The sequence below is a fragment of the Macadamia integrifolia genome, unplaced genomic scaffold (genome assembly GCF_013358625.1).
Source record: "Macadamia integrifolia cultivar HAES 741 unplaced genomic scaffold, SCU_Mint_v3 scaffold1102, whole genome shotgun sequence".
NCBI lineage: Eukaryota > Viridiplantae > Streptophyta > Magnoliopsida > Proteales > Proteaceae > Macadamia > Macadamia integrifolia.
In genome coordinates this window covers 159,006-177,211 of record NW_024868087.1, presented here as the reverse complement: position 1 = coordinate 177,211, position 18,206 = coordinate 159,006, and the positions used below count along the sequence as shown (strand labels likewise).

At 38.1% G+C, this 18,206-nt stretch overlaps 1 protein-coding gene across 1 annotated transcript; it reads left to right on the top strand.

The window, feature by feature from the left end:
* The first annotated feature begins 2,787 nt into the window (after nucleotides 1-2,787).
* Nucleotides 2,788-4,545, top strand: LOC122062771 (cytochrome P450 89A2-like). The gene has a single exon (XM_042626416.1). The coding sequence runs from the start codon at nucleotides 2,788-2,790 to the stop codon at nucleotides 4,318-4,320; it is 1,533 nt and encodes a 510-aa protein (XP_042482350.1). The 3' UTR covers nucleotides 4,321-4,545.
* Nucleotides 4,546-18,206: the final 13,661 nt, after the last annotated feature.

The following is an 18,206-nucleotide window of genomic DNA, read 5'->3' as shown; positions in this document are numbered from 1 at the left end:
GCCACGGGGCGCCCTACTGTCTTTGCTATTGAAAGCAGTACATTCTTATGCCAGTACTCAAGTGGCAGATCTAGGAAATGCACCCAAATTAATTTTGTGAAGGACTGCTTCTCATGGATGTTGAAATCGGGTTTCCAGTGCTGAAAATGAATCAGCTGCTCTCCTACCCTGAGCGGACTCCTCCTCCACACCGCTGCCTTATCCCCTTCACACTGGAAGTGGAAATTGACAAAACCCTTCCCCAAAGGATGCATTTTCACTCCTTGGCTAAGGTTCCATTTCACCTGAGCCTCCACTCTCAGCGCATCCAGAGAAATCAGACAGAAATCCATCCAACCAATCAAGACAAACTGAAAGTGTTGCCTCTTTGCTTCATAATCTTTCTGTGGTATAACAATTCACCGGATATTCCCAGCCTGAATAGGTTCAGAAAGGGAATCAATGGCTAGCCAATCTGCATTTCCTACCGCCTTCGCATATGAACGCCTCTATCCTGCTTCCTAATTATTCGCAGGGCCAACACGCCCTGGTCCACGATCCAAAGCCTTTGTAGCACCCCCATCTGCATCCTCCGCTGCCAACGCACCACCCCTTCCAAATCGCCAAACTCTCTCTCTCCTCCACTCATTTTTTCCCGTCTTCAAAAAATATCTATCTCTCACTACTATAAAAATAAAAATAAATAAAAAAAATCCTAAAAAATCCCTTTTCACCTATGATTCTTTCCTTTCATTTTTCCTGTTTTCCATTTTTTTCCTTCTCCACTCTCACATAATAAATAAGTTATTTCTTCCATTAGGAAGTAGGGTTTTTTTAATCCATTTTCGCATGGCCCATCATTTTTCAATTTGTAATTAATATGTATATTATGGGAAAAAGAACCCTATCAATTTGGCATAGAAAATGCCCGGAATGAGCCGGGTATGAAATGATCACATTTACCCCCTCCCCCAAAAAAAAACTACTATGCCTTGGAGATGCTCCCATGCGCTCTTCCATTGGCTCGCACATCTGACTTTTCCTACACTAGATTGGCAAGGTCCTTCATTGCATGTATTAAAATTATAAGAAAAGAAAAAAAGAATGTACAAAAAGAACACTCTCAGAAGCTTAGCAACCTAGGAGAGCTTGCCCACCTTCTGCATTGACATCAGCAGGGAAGCTAACCAAAGGACTCTAAACTCGAAAAAAAACAACACAGCATATTAGAAGAAGCAAAATCTTAGACAACGCAAAGCATCCATTTCTAAGTCCATCCTGACCAAGGCAGGCCAGTGAAGAATTGGAGTAGAAACGGATAATTTCGCAGCTGACTTAGCAAGGAAGTCTGCAACTTGATTTGCATCATGGTAGAAGTTAGTAATCTTCCAGACTGTAGCTTGAAAGTAATTAGCTAGATTCCACCATCTTTGCCGAAAGATCCACGGAACCACGCATTTTTGAATCAAAGAGACCACAGAAACTGAGTCACATTCAATCCAAATGCATTGGATTCCTAGAGACATAGCCTGCTCTAGACCAAAAATAACCCCTGAAAACTTTGCCTCAAAATTGGTTGTCACCCCAAAAGAGACCCTGAAATTTGCTATTATCTCTACTTGATCGTTCTTGAAAATTTCGCTAGCTTTAGCCATTCCAGGATTGCCCAGTGAGCAACCATCTGCGTTGAGTTTAATCCATCCAACCCACAAGGGAAACCAGAAATCTTTAAAAAGGTCTCTAGGCCTTTGAAGAGGAAGAGTAATTCCAATTCTTCGAGCACAAATAAGCACAGAAATAGAAAGGACCTTACCCATGTTAATCCTAAGAAATTTTACATATTTCATGTTTCAAGTATAATGCAACAATTATTGCTTATTAAATTGAGAAAAGTATTATGTTAGGGTCGTCCAGACATAGCTGGGTGGCCCGATTGTATTTGGGAATGGGAATATTAGTCTGACAGTGTTCTTTTCTCCTTAAATTAATTATTATTGTATCAATTAATTGAATTAATAAATAGGCTATTATTCGAGTGAGAGGTACTAGTTTCTTTTTCTTTTTTCCTTTTTTCTTTTTTTTTTCCTGTTCATATTCAATTTAGAACTGTCAATTTTTTAGTGGAAATCAAAATCAAACCAAAAAGAGAATCTTTGAAATCAAGATCCTTTCTAGCCATTGGACATTGGACGTTTTCATATCTTGATTTTTGGAACTCCTTCAAAAATAGATAAGAGCTGACGAATTGGAAATAATTAATAAGAATTAAAAATTTTAATTTTCTTATGCAACATACATATCACTATGCATGGATCATACCATTGCTTCCACTTTGAATTCCTATGTTAATAGGAAGAGGGCTTCTCCTTATTTCCATGGCAATAAAAAAGTGAGCCATCCGATGACTGAAAGAACCCGACACTCACCTCAACACAAGGGCATGTGCTCCAAGCACCCCCTAGCCATTTGATGCCTCATTTAGTGTCCCAGCAGGTGGTGACGATTTGTTTATGTCTTTTGACCAGAGAATTCAACATTTCCAAACGTCAAACATGTGAAGTAAGGAAATGTGAAACAAATGAAGAGAAAATAAATAAATAAATAAAAAGGGGGATGGGGATGGGGATGGGGATGGGGATGGGGATGGAGATGGGGAGTTGAGAAAGTCTATAAATTTGCTCGAGAACTGACACTCCCACGCACAAACACTTCTGCATGTCTCAGCCATAGCTAAAGAAGGGAAGGTTTATCGCAAATAGCTAGCAACTTCATTTCCTTCTTTTGTTGGGTTCTTGTCCTTCAAACCCAATGGAGCACTCTTGGTTCAGGATCCTCTTTTCTCTTTGTCTCTGTGCAGCAGCTACCAAAATTTTCCTCATTCTCCTCTCTCAGAGTAAATCCAAAACCAAACTCTCTTTACCACCAGGCCCTCCTTCACTGCCCATAGTAGGCAGCATCTTCTTGCTCAAAAGATTGTTAATCGATGCTGAATCACTCCTCCTTGACCTGTCCTACAAATACGGACCAATCATTACCATCCGTATTGGCTCTGTCCTCCAAGTATTCATTTCCAGCCATTCATTAACCCATCAAGCTCTCATCCAGAATGGCGCCGCCTTTAACTACCGCCCAGGAGCTGTCACACCCGGCTGCCTCCTTGACAACACCCATCCCGATATTGGTTCCTCCTCTGGCACTCGTTGGAGGTTCCTCCGTCGTAACCTCACTTCTGAACTTCTTATCCCTTCTCGGTATAAGTGTTTTGGTTGCGCCCGCAGAAGGTTCTTGGAAATAATTGATTCGCTGCTCAAATACCATGTTGAGTCAGGCGAGCCTGTGCAAGTGGTAGATCCCTTCCGATATGCCATGTTTTCTTTGTTGCTTTTCATGTGCTTTGGTGAGAAACTTGATGAGAAAGTCATCAAAGATATTGTAGAAATGGAGAGGAATGTCTTAGCCAATTTTAGAAGATTTTCTGTGTTCCAAGCGTTCCCCACCTTTGGGAAATTCATCTTCAGAAATCGTTGGCTTCAACTGATTGATATGCGCCACAGACAAAAATCTGCTCTACTTCCTTTGATCAAATCCCGTCGAGAACGAAAGGAGAAGATCAAACAAGAAAACCAAGATGAGAATATTGTCTCCTACATCGATTCACTCTTTGATCTCGAATTCAAAGATGGAGGAGGAAGGAAGATCAGTGATGAAGAAATAGTGACTCTCATCTGTGAGGTTATGGATGCAGGGAGTGACACAACATCAACTGTGTTTGAATGGATCATGGCCCACCTTGTTAAGGACCAAACCATCCAAGAAAACCTTTATTCTGAGATCCAAGAGGTTGTGGGTTCAGAAGAAGAGATCAAAGAAGATGATTTGCAGAAGATGTCATATCTAAAGGCAGTGGTATTAGAAGGGCTGAGGATACACCCACCTAGTCACTTTGTGCTGCCACATACTGTGGAGGAAGATGTTGTGTTGAATGGCTATGTCATCCCCAAGAAAACTATTGTGAATTTTATGGTGGCAGGGATGGGGAGGGACCCACAAGTTTGGAAAGATCCTATGGAGTTTAAGCCAGAGAGGCACTTGGGTGAAGGGGAAGAAGTTGATATCACAGGGAGCAAGGAGATTAAGATGATGCCATTTAGTGTTGGGAGGAGGATTTGCCCTGGCCTTGGGCTAGGGACATTGCATTTGGAGTATTTTCTGGCAAATTTGATCAGAAATTACAAATGGATGGCTGTAGATGAACAGGATGTTGACATGTCAGAGAAGCAGGAGTTCACAAGGGTGATGAAAACCCCATTGCAGGCCCATGTGTTCCAGAGGGCAAAGTAATTAGAGAAGAAATTAATCCTAATCGTCACTAAGAATAAGTGAAGATCACATCTTTTACCAAGTTTATTTAGTATGACCAAAATAAGATATTATCATCAATGTACTAGTTTTGTCAATTCTACTAGTCATGATTTTGTGTTTCGTCCCTTGATTGGGCTGCTAGGATTGTAGTTGATGATATTGTAACTCTTTGTAATAGTAATTCTCGGATTTTGTGGTTTTGCCCACCTCCTTTCTCTCTAAAAAAAAAAAAAAAGACATCTTAGATGGGGTTCTTCCTGTTTAAGTGTTTTTGAATAAATCATTTGGCTGTTGTTGGTAAAAAAGATTAAAAAAATAAATAAAATAAAATAAAATAGCTCATCAAATTTGTGATGAATTGAACTGAATATAGATATACATGAGTCTTTTTTGTTGGATTTACCTTGTAATATTTATGAGTTCATCATCCTAAAAGTTGTTTATAATCTTACTAAGATTGGACATAGTTTTTCTTTGCCATATGGTGAACATCACGGTGCGATTGAAAGGTCAGAATTGCCACCTCCTCCCGCCGCAACCCTCATGTGACTTAGATCCTCCGAGGTGAATGGATTCACCATGGGGACAGGGAACTCGGTCCATTATGATTTACACTCAAATTTATATAAGAAAATATTTTTATTGATGGAGAGTGGCATTTCATATTTCGTTTCATCATTAAAGAGCATAGGCTCCGAGCTCTTGTGGGAGGGGCTTTGGAACATTTAGATAAAACCTATCATCCGCCGCCTATGGACTCCACAAACTCCTTCAAGGAGATCTTATTCAATTCCATTCCAATCTGGATCAATTTACTATACCTCCCTTGCACCTCTGGATTAAGGATGCCCCCCTCCCCCTGCTGTATTCTAATAAATGGACCTAGTCCAAGGAGCACCTCGTTTTTTACAGATCAAGGTGAAAGTTGTTAGAGTTGGATATGCCTTCTATTCTATGATGGTTCACATAATTAATATTTGGTTTATACTTGTAATTAGTGGGTCCGATTTGGGATCCATTACAAGTACGGGATAAAATTGTATTGCCTGGGAATTAGTGTTTCTGGGTTCCATATATATTGTTTATATAGAAAAACTCTTCATTTGTAGGTGAAAAGTGATGTATGAGTGATTTGGGATCCATTACAAGTACGGGATAAAATTGTATTGCGTGGGAATTAGTGTTTCTGGGTTCCATATATATTTTTTATATAGAAAAACTCGATCACTTTGTGAGGTGAAAAGTGATGTATGAGTTTTTTCAGGTTAATATAAAATTTCAAGTTCTCTCATGTATTTGTAGATGTTCTTGCCGAACTATATTAAATTATTCAATATTTTATATGTAATTATTTACTTAATTTCTTTTTTGTTGTTACTCATTCGTTCCCAACAGTCAAATTCAATCCCATAGGTGACTACAGTCCTTATTGCTTATTGTTTTTTTTTTTTTTTTAACTCTTCAATCCCATAGGTGACAGATTTTTGTCATGTCTTGCAACAGGCTAATTACTTTGTAGCGGATCGTTTAGCATCTTTAGGGTCAAAAAGTCAACTCAATTTATGCTTGCTGGAATATTGATCCTTCTTCGTGTGTATCTCTTTTGTTGTTCTTTGACTGTTCGGTAACTTAGTTCCTACGTTGCTCATAATTTGACTTAAAATTAGACTCTTTTTTTTTTTCTTTTGACTTTCTTTTGGTTAATCATTAATATGTGCACTCAATTTTTAAGTTCTTTGCCGTCATAAACAACTAATAATTTCTTGAAACCATTAGGAAGTAGTCGGTGATCAAATTTTCTGAGACATCACTTCTTTCTCTTTCTCCATCTTTCGTCCTCTTTGTTTTAATTTTTCTTCAAGTTCAATCATTTTTTCAATTCCTAAGTTTGGTCAATTTTAATGTTCAATCATTGAATTGTAAGACTTCTTGCACCTCATTAATGTTCAATCTCATCCATGTATGTTTTTTTTTTCTTTTTTTATTCTATAGATCATTAATTTCCAATCTCATCCTTGTTTTTTTTTTTTTTTTTTTTTTATATAACTTTCTCCTCAATAAGAGAGTCAATACGCTTGCGCCCATGAATTTATTCTTGGAATTGACATATATGTAGAGCGCGAATCTCGACATGATGGTAAGGTTGTTCTATTGCAAAATACTGGTGGTGAATTTATAAGATAAATCTCGCATATAAGAAGAGATATGGCCCAATCCCCAACTATGTCGAACATTGTCTGCGATCCCTTTCTTTCTTTTTTTTTTTTTTTTTTTTTTTTTTTTGGGGCTAAAGATCAGCAAAGAATGTCATTAATAATCAATGAATTGAGATTCGAGAAAAATCAAAATCCATTGAACTAAAATTCCACCTTCGGTATGGCCATCAGCAGATTTTTAGCCCATTCACAATCTAAATAAACCGAAATCTGGGTCTTCTCTAAAAGTCACAGCTTACATCAAATAAAACAAAAGGATTTGTTAACCATGAAGCAGAAGATTTTGATCTTGCTCCATGCTTTGCCAGCTTATCTACAGCACTTCCATGTAACAATGTGAAATTACCCAATTTATCTCTAAAGATTTTCAATGCTTAAGATCTCCGCATGATGCCGGCCATGAAAGAAGGCAACGAACTCAGCCATAAAACTAGTCCAATGTCTTCATAGTACGAGAAGCAAAGGAGAGGGTTACCTTTATCATCTGGAAAAATTCCTTCTGCACCTGAACATCCGGGGTTTCCAAGGGAACAACCATCAATATTAAGCTTGCAATAAAGAGGAGAAAGAAAAGTCCAAAATAATTCCAGAATTTTTTGAGAGGGCACTCTTGAATTAGTAATCTGGAATTTTTTTTACAGAACTAGATCAGCCACAGAGGAGCCCTAGATAGGAGTAAGGATTGAGAAATCCTGAAGATCCCTTAAAACTTCTTGATCCACACAAGGAGGCCTGTGTATATCATCAAAATTTATTCTATTTCTTTAATTCCAAATATGCATAGGAATGATAACACAAAGGGACTGCCAAAATCCATTACAGGATGTCGCACCAACTTTTCTTTTCCACCAAAAAAATAAATCCTCCACAAAAGGGAAATGTGACACTCAAGAATACCGCAAGTATCAAACCCGCTTGGGAGATCGGTGACGTATCCCCACTAAGAATACAGCAAGTACCAAGGGGTTTAGGAGGTCAGTGAGGGTGTGCAAACTTTAGTCCCACATCACCTAAGGAAAGATTACTGGGCTAATTAATTGAAACAACCTAGAGGGGGGTGAATAGGTTATACTAGTGGAATATAACTCTTTTCGATGAATAGGTCACAAGTGTGACTGCAAGTTAAAATAATGCGGAGTAAATAAAACAAGTACAACTACAAAACACAAGATTTATAGTGGTTCGACTCAATCCGAGTCTAGTCCACTCCCTACAAGAATCCTCTTGTAAGGTATTCCACTAGTTCTCCCTTTCAGTACGGTAGGTAGGGAAGAAAACCTTTACAATCTTCTTCACGGATAAGAGTATCCTTACAAATCCCCTTTCCAGGCAGAGAGACGCCTTTACAATCTCTTTTGGAGGTAGAGAGACACCTTTCTCTTTTTAGGATAAGAGAATCCTTACAATCCTAAGTACAGTCTAGAATTGTAAAAACAGAAATAAATAGGAAATAATGGAATAGGAGGAATACCTCAAATGTGGTGCAAATGATGAGAATGAGAGATGAATGATGCACCTTTTGTAAAGTCCTCTCTTATGGCTTTGACTTGCACAGGAGAGAGTAGAGGACTTTGATTGAGACTTGAGCCTTTTGTTGGGATTGGTGTAATAGAACAACTCAAGTAGAATATATAACTCTTGAATGCTTACAATACTGCTCTTAAAGCTCTTTCTTAATGAATATTTAATTAAGAGCAGTTTGGGTATTTATAGGTGAACTTAGTGAAGCATTTTAGACAGGAATCAGGCTCTAACGGACGTATTCTGGGACCACCGATCGACCGCCATCGGTAGCCGATCAACCGCCAACAGCCGTTGGGGCAAAATATAGCCGTTGGGGTACTTCAAGGCAGTCACCGGTCGATCGAGACTTTATACCAGTCAACCAGCTATGGTCTCGGACAGTTCTGATCGACCGGGCCTTCCAGCCGGTCGACCGGGGCTTCCAGCCGATCGACCGCCAACATGACATACTCTGTTTTGACAGAATGCTGTCATACTGACCAGTCATCAGTTTTTTGACCATAAATTTTTGGTCCGACCTCAGATGGATCTGAGATCAGTTGCATTGGAATCAAAATTCAATTTCCTACAAATTCTATGAAGGTTTCATCTCCTGATACTAATTTTAAGATTTGTTAAAATACCCTTGAGTCAGGTTAATGTGGTTTTCACATAATTTCACTAGAACACATTTTTCCTAATATGTTCCTCACCATTTAGAGACTTTCCATACTTGATCAAGGTATGCTCTATGGTCATTCTAGTATGATGCAATGCACATGCATGTGGTGAGTGCATATATATATATATATATATATATGTGGAAGTTACAAATTACATTAAAAATGACCAATCTATGCTAGTGATCTTCTTCTTCACTTGAACCTTCCACTCTTTGGCACTTCATCTTCTTTTCTTCTTGTTTGCAATTCTATGTCTTTAAGCTTCATGTCTTGATTCGACCTTCTAAGTGTTTCTTCAAGCTAATTACACTTTCTTCAAGCTAATCACATTTTATTAAGCCAAGTTAAAGATGTATGTTTGTTTGTTAACACCAAAACATAGCAAGGAGTGTGGACATGTTTCTCAACAATCTCCCCCTTTTTGGTGATGACAAACAAACACAGACAATAAAACCAAATACAAGAAATGATAGTAACATTGTGTAAAGGTCAATAAGATAATTTAATTCAGTGCCAAGGATAGTAAACATGGATAGATATTGTCATTTCCATAAGAGTAAACAATTAAAGATAGATACTATCATACTGTTATACTGTCATTTTCAGGAAGAGTAATAGAGTAACAGATGTTCTCCCCCTTTTGTCAACAGCAAAAAGGGAATCAAAACGACACAAGAAATTAAAATACTCCCCCTGAGTATGTGCCAAAAAAAAAAAAATCTAACACATAGAAAAGTATCATAAGTTCAACTTCGTATCACAGAGTAGATATAAAAACATAAACGACTAAAACAAACACGAAGTTCTAAAAAATAACTCCTAATCCACTGCATCCTCATCCTCCGTGTCCTCCTCTTCATCTTCTTCTTCGTCATCTTCATCTTCCTTGTCATTGTGTAGGAGCTTGAGAATCTCATTCTGCTTTCTTTCCATCTTTGCCAACTGGGCAAGGATGATGTTTCCAACTTTCTGAAGATCAGCAACCGTCGCATAGGCTGATGTCTCATCACTTCCTGGTTGTTGTGGCTGGCTGGGTCCAGAAGCAGTCTTTTTGGAGTTTATGGGCTGCTAGGGAAGAAGATGCATCTTGCGAATAGTGGAAAGATTGATCTCTTGAGGAAACGGGTCAAATGATTCACCAGAAAAATCTACATGAAAGTGGTCCATGATTTGGCAAATCATCCTTCCATAGGGAAGATTTCCCTTTTGAAGTCTATCACCATGGGTAATCATGGTTTTGAGCAGAATGTAAGGAAGGTTGATGGTTACAGTCTTGCAAACACAGTAGGTGAGATAAGCATGAAATGGGGAGACTTCATCTCTATGACCACTCTTTGGGAGGATGTTGTAGGAGATGATGAGATTTACAATCCTCCCTATATCGGTGAGTTCCTTAGCCTTAATTTTGTGAGTATTAGCATATTCCTTCATGATGCTAGAATACACACAGTCAACATCCATGAATTGTTCTATGTAGGTCTTGGGTTGGTAGTATTTTAGTTCCCCTGTCATAGAAATGTCTAGGATTTCTCCTAAAATCATGATGTCTATATCTATAGGAACTCCCTTAACATAGGAATGGACTAGAAGGTTGTCACCTTCACCAGAGAAAGTAAGGTTACAAAAGAACATTTTGACAAGATGGGGATAACAGTGAGAGTCAAGTTTGAGAATGTTGCCCCATCCCAAAGCATCAAACAGGTCTTTGATGTCATACCTGGACAAAGAGTCGGAATTGATGGTCCTACCTTGCTCTATGTTTCGAGAGATGTAGAGATCCCATGATTCTTGAGCAATGGAGGAAGAGAACCATATATCTTTGTCAGCGGCCTTCCTTTTTCCCTTCTGAGCTACCGTTTTCTTGCCTCTATGTGGGCGGTGAGAGTCCATGATGATTGGAGGTGTAAGAGGGGAAGAGATGTAAGGGTTTTGGGAGACGGATAGGAAGGGATCTTGAGAGATCTAAGCTAGAAAGAAGTTCTAAGCTAGGGTTTTGGGAGAGGAAGAGTCGAAATGGGGTTTTAGGCCAAACAGGGTTTTAAAAGTGAAAAAATGGTTTGAAAAAAATTGATTTAAAAGAGTCCGGAATCGAATTTTTGACGGCGCCGATCGATCGGTTATATGGTGGCGATCGACCAGTAACCCTTTCGGTTAGAGGCGGTCGACCAGAAGTTTTAGGCGGTCAATCGGTAATCTATTCTGTCAGTGCCAATCGACCGGTATATTGGGGCGGTCGACCGGTAGAGTCCAAGAAGCTTGAGCACCCAGAAAATTATGGATGTGGAAAGGATTTTTCAAGTCTAGGCTTTTGGAAAAGAATATTCAAGAAGGAATGTTTATTCATTCAGCCAAACGGGTTGCAAATGCCAAGCTCCTTCCTTAGGAAACTAAAACGCTTTTCACCAAGTGGTTTAGTGAATATATCTGCGAGTTGTTTCTCAGTTTCAATGTATTCTAGAGAGACATCGCCATTTTGAATGGTGTCTCATAGAAAGTGGTGTCGAATATCAATGTGCTTTGCCCTTGAGTGTAAAATGGGATTTTTACTCAAGTTTATGGCACTGGTGTTATCGCACATGATTGGGCAAGATTCGAAACTCATTCCAAGGTCCTGGAGAGTTTGCTTCATCCAAAGGATTTGAGCACAACATCTACCAGCTGCAACATATTCAGCTTCTGTGGTAGATAAAGCAACGGAGTTTTGTTTCTTGCTAAACCAAGAGACAAGGCAAGAGCCGAGAAAGTGACAAGTACCACTGGTACTTTTTCTGTCAATATGGCAACCTGCGAAGTCAGCATCTGAAAAGTTGACCAAGTCAAGAGGTTGGTTTTTGGGGTACCATAACCCAACATCACATGTGCTTTTCAGATATTTAAAAATTCATTTTACAGCAATGAGGTGAGATTTCCTAGGATCAGCTTGAAACCGAGCACATGCACATAAACTGTACATGATATCAGGTCTACTTTTTGTTAGATATAGAAGGCCCCCAATCATGCCTCTATATCTAGTTACATCCTCAGAAGTTCCATCCTCATCCTTGGTTAGTTTCAAGGATGAGCTCATCGGAGTGTCTGAAGATTTTTTACTGTTAATGTCAAATTTCTTTAGCAGCTCCTTGGTGTACTTTCTTTGATTTATGAAAATTCCATTATCAGTTTGTTTTATTTGAAGTCCAAGGAAGAAATTTAACTCTCCCATCATACTCATTTCAAATTCATTGCTCATTTTGTTACTGAAATTAGTACACATTCTCTCGTTGGCTGAGCCAAAGATGATATCATCTACATAAATTTAAACAATGAGTATGCCATTCTTCAAGTTCTTCACGAACAGGGTTGTGTCAATCCTCCCCCTTGAGAAACCACTTTCTATCAAAAAAGTATTTGATCTCTCATACCAAGCTCTAGTGGCTTGTTTGAGGCCATACAGAGCTTTCTCAAGTTTATAGACATGGTTTGGAAACTTAGGGTCTTCAAAACCAGGAGGTTGAGCTGCATATACCTCTTCTTGAATGTATCCATTCAAGAAGGCACTTTTGACATCCATTTGATATAGTTTAAAGTCTTTATGGCATGCAAAAGCTAGTAGCATTCTAATGAACTCTAACCTTGCTACTGGTGCATAGGTTTCATCATAGTCTATTCTCTATTGCTGATTATACCCTTTGGCAACTAGTCTTGCTTTGTTTCTCACTATGTTCCCATCTTCATCCAGTTTATTGTGAAAGACCCACTTAGCACCAATGATGGTGTGGTGGTCAGGTTTTGGGACAAGTTCCCATACCTTGCTTCTTTCAAACTGGTGAAGCTCCTCTTGCATAGCTATAATCCAATCACTGTCTTTTAGTGTTTCTTCTATGTTCTTGGGTTCGATCCTTGAGATAAATGCAGTGTGATTGCATACCTCTCGGGTTTTAGATCTAGTCTGGATTTTCCATCTAGATCCCCTATGATGTTTTCTAAGGGATGATTCCTATGTGGAATGACTTCCTTAAGTAGTGTTCCTAATTTTTCTATGGTAACATCATTTGTATCATCAAGAGAAATATCATTAGCTTTGTTCTTAAGTTCATCAATTATGATATCATCATCATCAACAAGAGATTTGTTTAAGTCATTAGGTAAAGATTCATCAAATCGTACATTTATAGATTCTTCAACCATTAATGATTTTTTATTAAAAACTCTATATGCCCTACTGTTGAGTGGGTATCCTAAGAATATTCCTTCATTAGATTTTGCATCAAATTTTCTAAGATAATTTTTTGTGTTTAAGATGAAACATTTACATCCAAAGACTCTAAAGTAGTCTACTTCTGGTATTTTACCAAAGTATAGTTCATAAGGTGTTTTAGAAAGTAAAGGTCTAAGAATTATCCTATTTAGTACATAACATGCCGCATTTACAGCTTCATCCCAAAAATGCTTAGGCAAAGAATACTCATTAAGCATAGTCCTTGCTGTCTCTTGTAATGACCTGTTTTTCCTTTCAACTATCCCATTAGATTGAGGCGTTCTAGGAGTGGAGATGTTATGGTCAATACCATGCTTGTTGCAGTATAAGTCAAATTGACTTATATTTTCAAATTCTCCTCCATGGTCACTCCTCACAGAGGTTACAGTATACCCTTTCTGATTTTTCAGTCTGTTATATAGAGTTGCAAATTCATCAAAAGCATCATTTTTATTTTTCAGAAAAACAGTCCAAGTGTATCTAGAGTAGTCATCAACGATTACAAAGGTATAATTTTTACCACTCATACTAGATATATTGATAGGTCCAAATAAGTCTAAGTGAAGTAGTTCCAATAGTCTAGAGGAAGAGACAATATTCTTCGACTTGTGGGAGACCTTGGTTTGTTTGTCTTTTTGACAAGCATCACAAAAATTATCTATTTCATACTTGATTTTAGGGAGGTTCCTCACAAGATCCTTGGATGCAATGGTTTGAATCAACTTGACATTTATATGTCCAAGTCTTCTATGCCATAATGAAGACTCACTATGGTTAGAAACCAAGCATGCATTCAAGGAACTTGCTTCGTCAAGCATACAAACATAAATATTGTTTTCCTAGACCCTTTTAGTATTAGATTATCATTTGCATCTTTGATGCAACAATGGGAGACATTGAATTCTACCTTGTATCCAATGCTACATAATTGACTTACACTTAGGAGATTATAATTCAAATTTTTCACAAAGTAAACGTTTGAGATTGAAATACCTCCAAGTCTTATTTTTTCAATACCAACGATTTTTCCTTTGTTGTCATCTCCAAAGGAGACCCATCCTCCATCGTAGTCCCATAAGCTTGAAAATAGGTTCTTGTTGGATGTCATGTGTTTGGAGCATCCACTGTCGATGACCTATTCAGCTTCCACCTTATTCTTCAAGCAAACCTATAACAGAAATTTAATCATACATTGGTCCCCATAATCTCATGGGTCCATCACTGTTAGTGTCAAACTTTTCGACTGGAACCCAAATGGTTTTGTACTTTTTAGGTCTTTGGTTCTACCTTTGGAATGGCTTTAGGTTTCTTTGAGTCCTCTGCATTTCATAAGATCCATTTGATCGTTGAGGAGTATAGTATCTTTGAAATCTATAGAGTCCTTGGTTTTGGTATTTCCCTTGTGGTCTGTAAGTCTCCCTAGGATAGTTCTTGTACCCTTGGAATTGTCTTTGGAGCCTCTCAATAGAGTATTCTCTTTGAGGTTGGGATTTTCTATACCTAGGCATAGGTCTAGAGTTTTCTTGAGACCTATATTGCCTTCTTAGGGGCGTGTAGTAGTAGGCATGGCTAACTCTTGATCTCTCAGTTTGAGAATTGGGTTTCTTCTTTTTCTTGGAGTGACACTGGTTTATGGAGTGTTCTGTCTTTTTACAAAAACTACATTTAATGTAAGAGGTGGATGGTTGGTTTCTTTGGTCACCCCTTCTTGGATTCTCATTTCTAGATGGATTTTGTCCATTATAACCCATTCCTTCTCTTTCATTTGGACCTTTCCTTTGAGAACCAAGAAGATTGTCAAGGTTCTTTTGCCCCTAGGTAAAGGTGCAGAGGGTGGAGTTCAACTTGAAGTTTTCTTCCTCCAGTTCACTTACCTTTGAGGTGAGTGCCTCCACTCTCTTATTTAGTGTGTCAACCTCTTTTTCAAGTTTATTTTTATCAGACTCTAATTTGATACTTTCTTCATATAAAGCCTCGAAAGCTTCTTGAAGCTCCTCATTAGAGTCCCTTACTAAAAGTTCAGGTCGAGTTTGACATACCTCTTGTTCTTCATCACCGATGGCCATCAAGGCAAGGTTGGTGACTTCTTCTCCAAATTCACTTTTCTCCTCTTCATAACTTGAGTCCCATGTGGCTGCATAAGCCTTTCTTTTTGACTTATTTGGGCATTCGGTTCTGAAGTGTCCAGGCTTTCTGCACTCAAAACAGACTATATCTTTAGAAGGGATTTCCTTGGGTTTAATTTTTTATTTACGTTTTTCCCCATAAGATTTGTCATCGTAGGATTTGTTTTTGTGTTGAAATCTTCCTTTCTTTTTGAGGAACTTGTTGAATTTCCTCGTGATGAGTGAAATTTCTTTTTCCATGTCGAATTCTTCATCTTCTTCATCATCGCTTACTTCTTCGATATTTGAGTTGATTTTAGAGCTATGATTCTCCTTTTGTTCTCAGGATTTGGTTTGTCGGCATTCAGCTCTACTTCATGAGTTTGTAGAGATCCAAGCAAGTAGTCCAAGGAGATTTTCGTCAAGTCTTTGGCTTCTTCTATTGTTGTTTTCTTGGGTCTCCAAGCTGCAAGTAAGGCTCTTAAGATTTTTCTGACTTTTTCAGCGTTAGTCTAAGTCTTGCCTAAACCTTTGAGATTGTTCACAATATCAGTAAAACTTGTAAACATAGAAGTTATTGACTCATTTTCTTTCATAAAGAAGGATTCGTAATCAGAAACGAGTTGGTCTACCTTTTTTTCTTTTACCTCTGTTATACCTTCATGTGTGACAAGAAGCATATCCCAAATCTCTTTAGTTGTGTCACATGTTATGACTCGGTTGAACTCTTGTTCATTGAGGGCACATTGAAGGAACGTGATCGTGCGGAAGTTGTACTGGATGAGAGTGATGTCTTCAGCTGTCCATTCCCCTTCATCCTTAGGTACTGTCTTTCCATCAACTATTTTGGTGATAGTGTATGGTCCATTCTCTATGGCTCTCCATACAAGAATGTTGTGACCACACACAAAGTTTTTGAATCTGCATTTCCAGAAGGAAAAGTTCTCTCCATTAAAGTAAGGGGGTCTCGAGGCGTTCATGCCTTCTGGTGGTCCTTGGAATGTGGCCATGGTCTTTGGCTCACCTTTAAGACGATATAGTCTTAAATAAATTGATCTCCCGCTCTGATACCAATTGAAATAACCTAGAGGGGGGTGAATAGGTTATACTAGTGGAATTTAACTCTTTTCGATGAACAGGTCACAAGTGTGACTGCAAGTTAAAATAATGCGGAGTAAATAAAACAAGTACAACCACAAAACACAAGATTTATAGTGGTTCGACTCAATCCGAGTCTAGTCCACTCCCTACAAGAATCCTCTTGTAAGGTATTCCACTAGTTCTCTCTTTCAGTATGGTAGGTAGGGAAGAAAACATTTACAATCTTTTTCACGGATAAGAGTATCCTTACAAATCCCCTTTCCAGGCAGAGAGACGCCTTCACAATCTCTTTTGGAGGTAGAGAGACACCTTTTTCTTTTTAGGATAAGAGAATCCTTACAATCATTAGTAAAGTCTAGAATTGTAAAAACAGAAATAAATAGGAAATAATGGAATAAGAGGAATATCTCAAGTGTGGTGAAAATGATGAGAATGAGAGATGAATGATGCACCTTTTGTAAAGTCCTCTCTTATGGCTTTGACTTGCACAGGAGAGAGTAGAGGACTTTGATTGAGACTTGAGCCTTTTGTTGGGATTGGTGTAATAGAACAACTCAAGTAGAATATATAACTCTTGAATGCTTGCAATACTGCTCTTAAAGCTCTTTCTTAATGAATATTTAATTAAGAGCGGTTTGGGTATTTATAGGTGAACTTAGTGAAGCATTTTAGGCAAAAAATCAGGCTCTAACGGACGTATTCTGGGACCATCGATCGACCGCCATCGGTAGTCGGTCAACCGCCAAGAGCCGTTGGGAAAAAATATAGCCGTTGGGGTACTTCAAGGCAGTCACCAGTCGACCGATACTTTATACCGGTCGACCACCTATGGTCTCAGACAGTTTCGATCGATCGGGGCTTCCAGCCGGTCGACCGCCAACATGACATACTCTGTTTTGACAGAATGTTGTCATACTGACTAGTCATCAGTGTTTTGACCATAAATTTTTTGTCCGACCTCAGATGGATTTGAGATTAGTTGCATTGGAATCAAAACTCAATTTTCTACAACTTCTATGAAGGTTTCATCTCCTGATAGTAATTTTAAGATTCCCTAAAATACCCTTGAGTCAGGTTAATGTGGTTTTCACAGAATTTCACTATAACACATTTTTCCTAATATGTTCCTCACCACTTAGAGACTTTCCATAGTTGGTCAAGGTATGCTCTATGGTCATTCTAGTATGATGCAATGCACATACATGTGGTGAGTGCATATATATATATATATATATGTGTGTGTGTGGAAGTTACAAATTATATTAAAAATGACCAATCTATCCTAGTGGTCTTTTTCTTCACTTGAACCTTCCACTCTTTGGCACTTCATCTTCTTTTCTTCTTGTTTGTAATTCCATGTCTTTAAGCTTCATGTCTTGATTTGACCTTCTAAGTGTTTCTTCAAGCTAATTACACTTTCTTCAAGCTAATCACATTTTATCAAGCCAAGTTAAAGATGTATGTTTGTTTGTTAACACCAAAACATAACAAGGAGTGTGGACATATTTTCCAACATTAATAACCTCTAGTTTCCTTAACATGGCACAACGTGTTTAAAAGTTTTGAGGCCCACAGGCCAAAAATGATAATATTATACAAGGTTAATGGGCCAGGGAGTTACAAATGGTATCGGAAAACTGGTCCCAGTATATAAATCAACTAAATCTAAACCAAGGCTTGCTTAAGAGATCCCTATTGCATTAGAAAATAGTTCTCTCTCTCTCTCTCTCTCTCTCTCTAAAGGGAGTGTCTAAATGGCACCGATATTGATGTATTTAGAACTTCACACCTTTTAATTGTCCTTATCTTATTCTAAAATATTCTTTAAGATAAGAGTATAAAATGGTTTTCAAAAATAAGTTGAACGATGTCATCATCAAAAGGTATCATTATCATTCATATTTTTTTTAAATACGCGTGTGGAATGAAATTATTACCTTCATCGTACAAAATTATGTGTCATATTAAAATGAGAAAGAGTAAAATTATAAATTATTTGACACCTTCAAGGGTATCAATA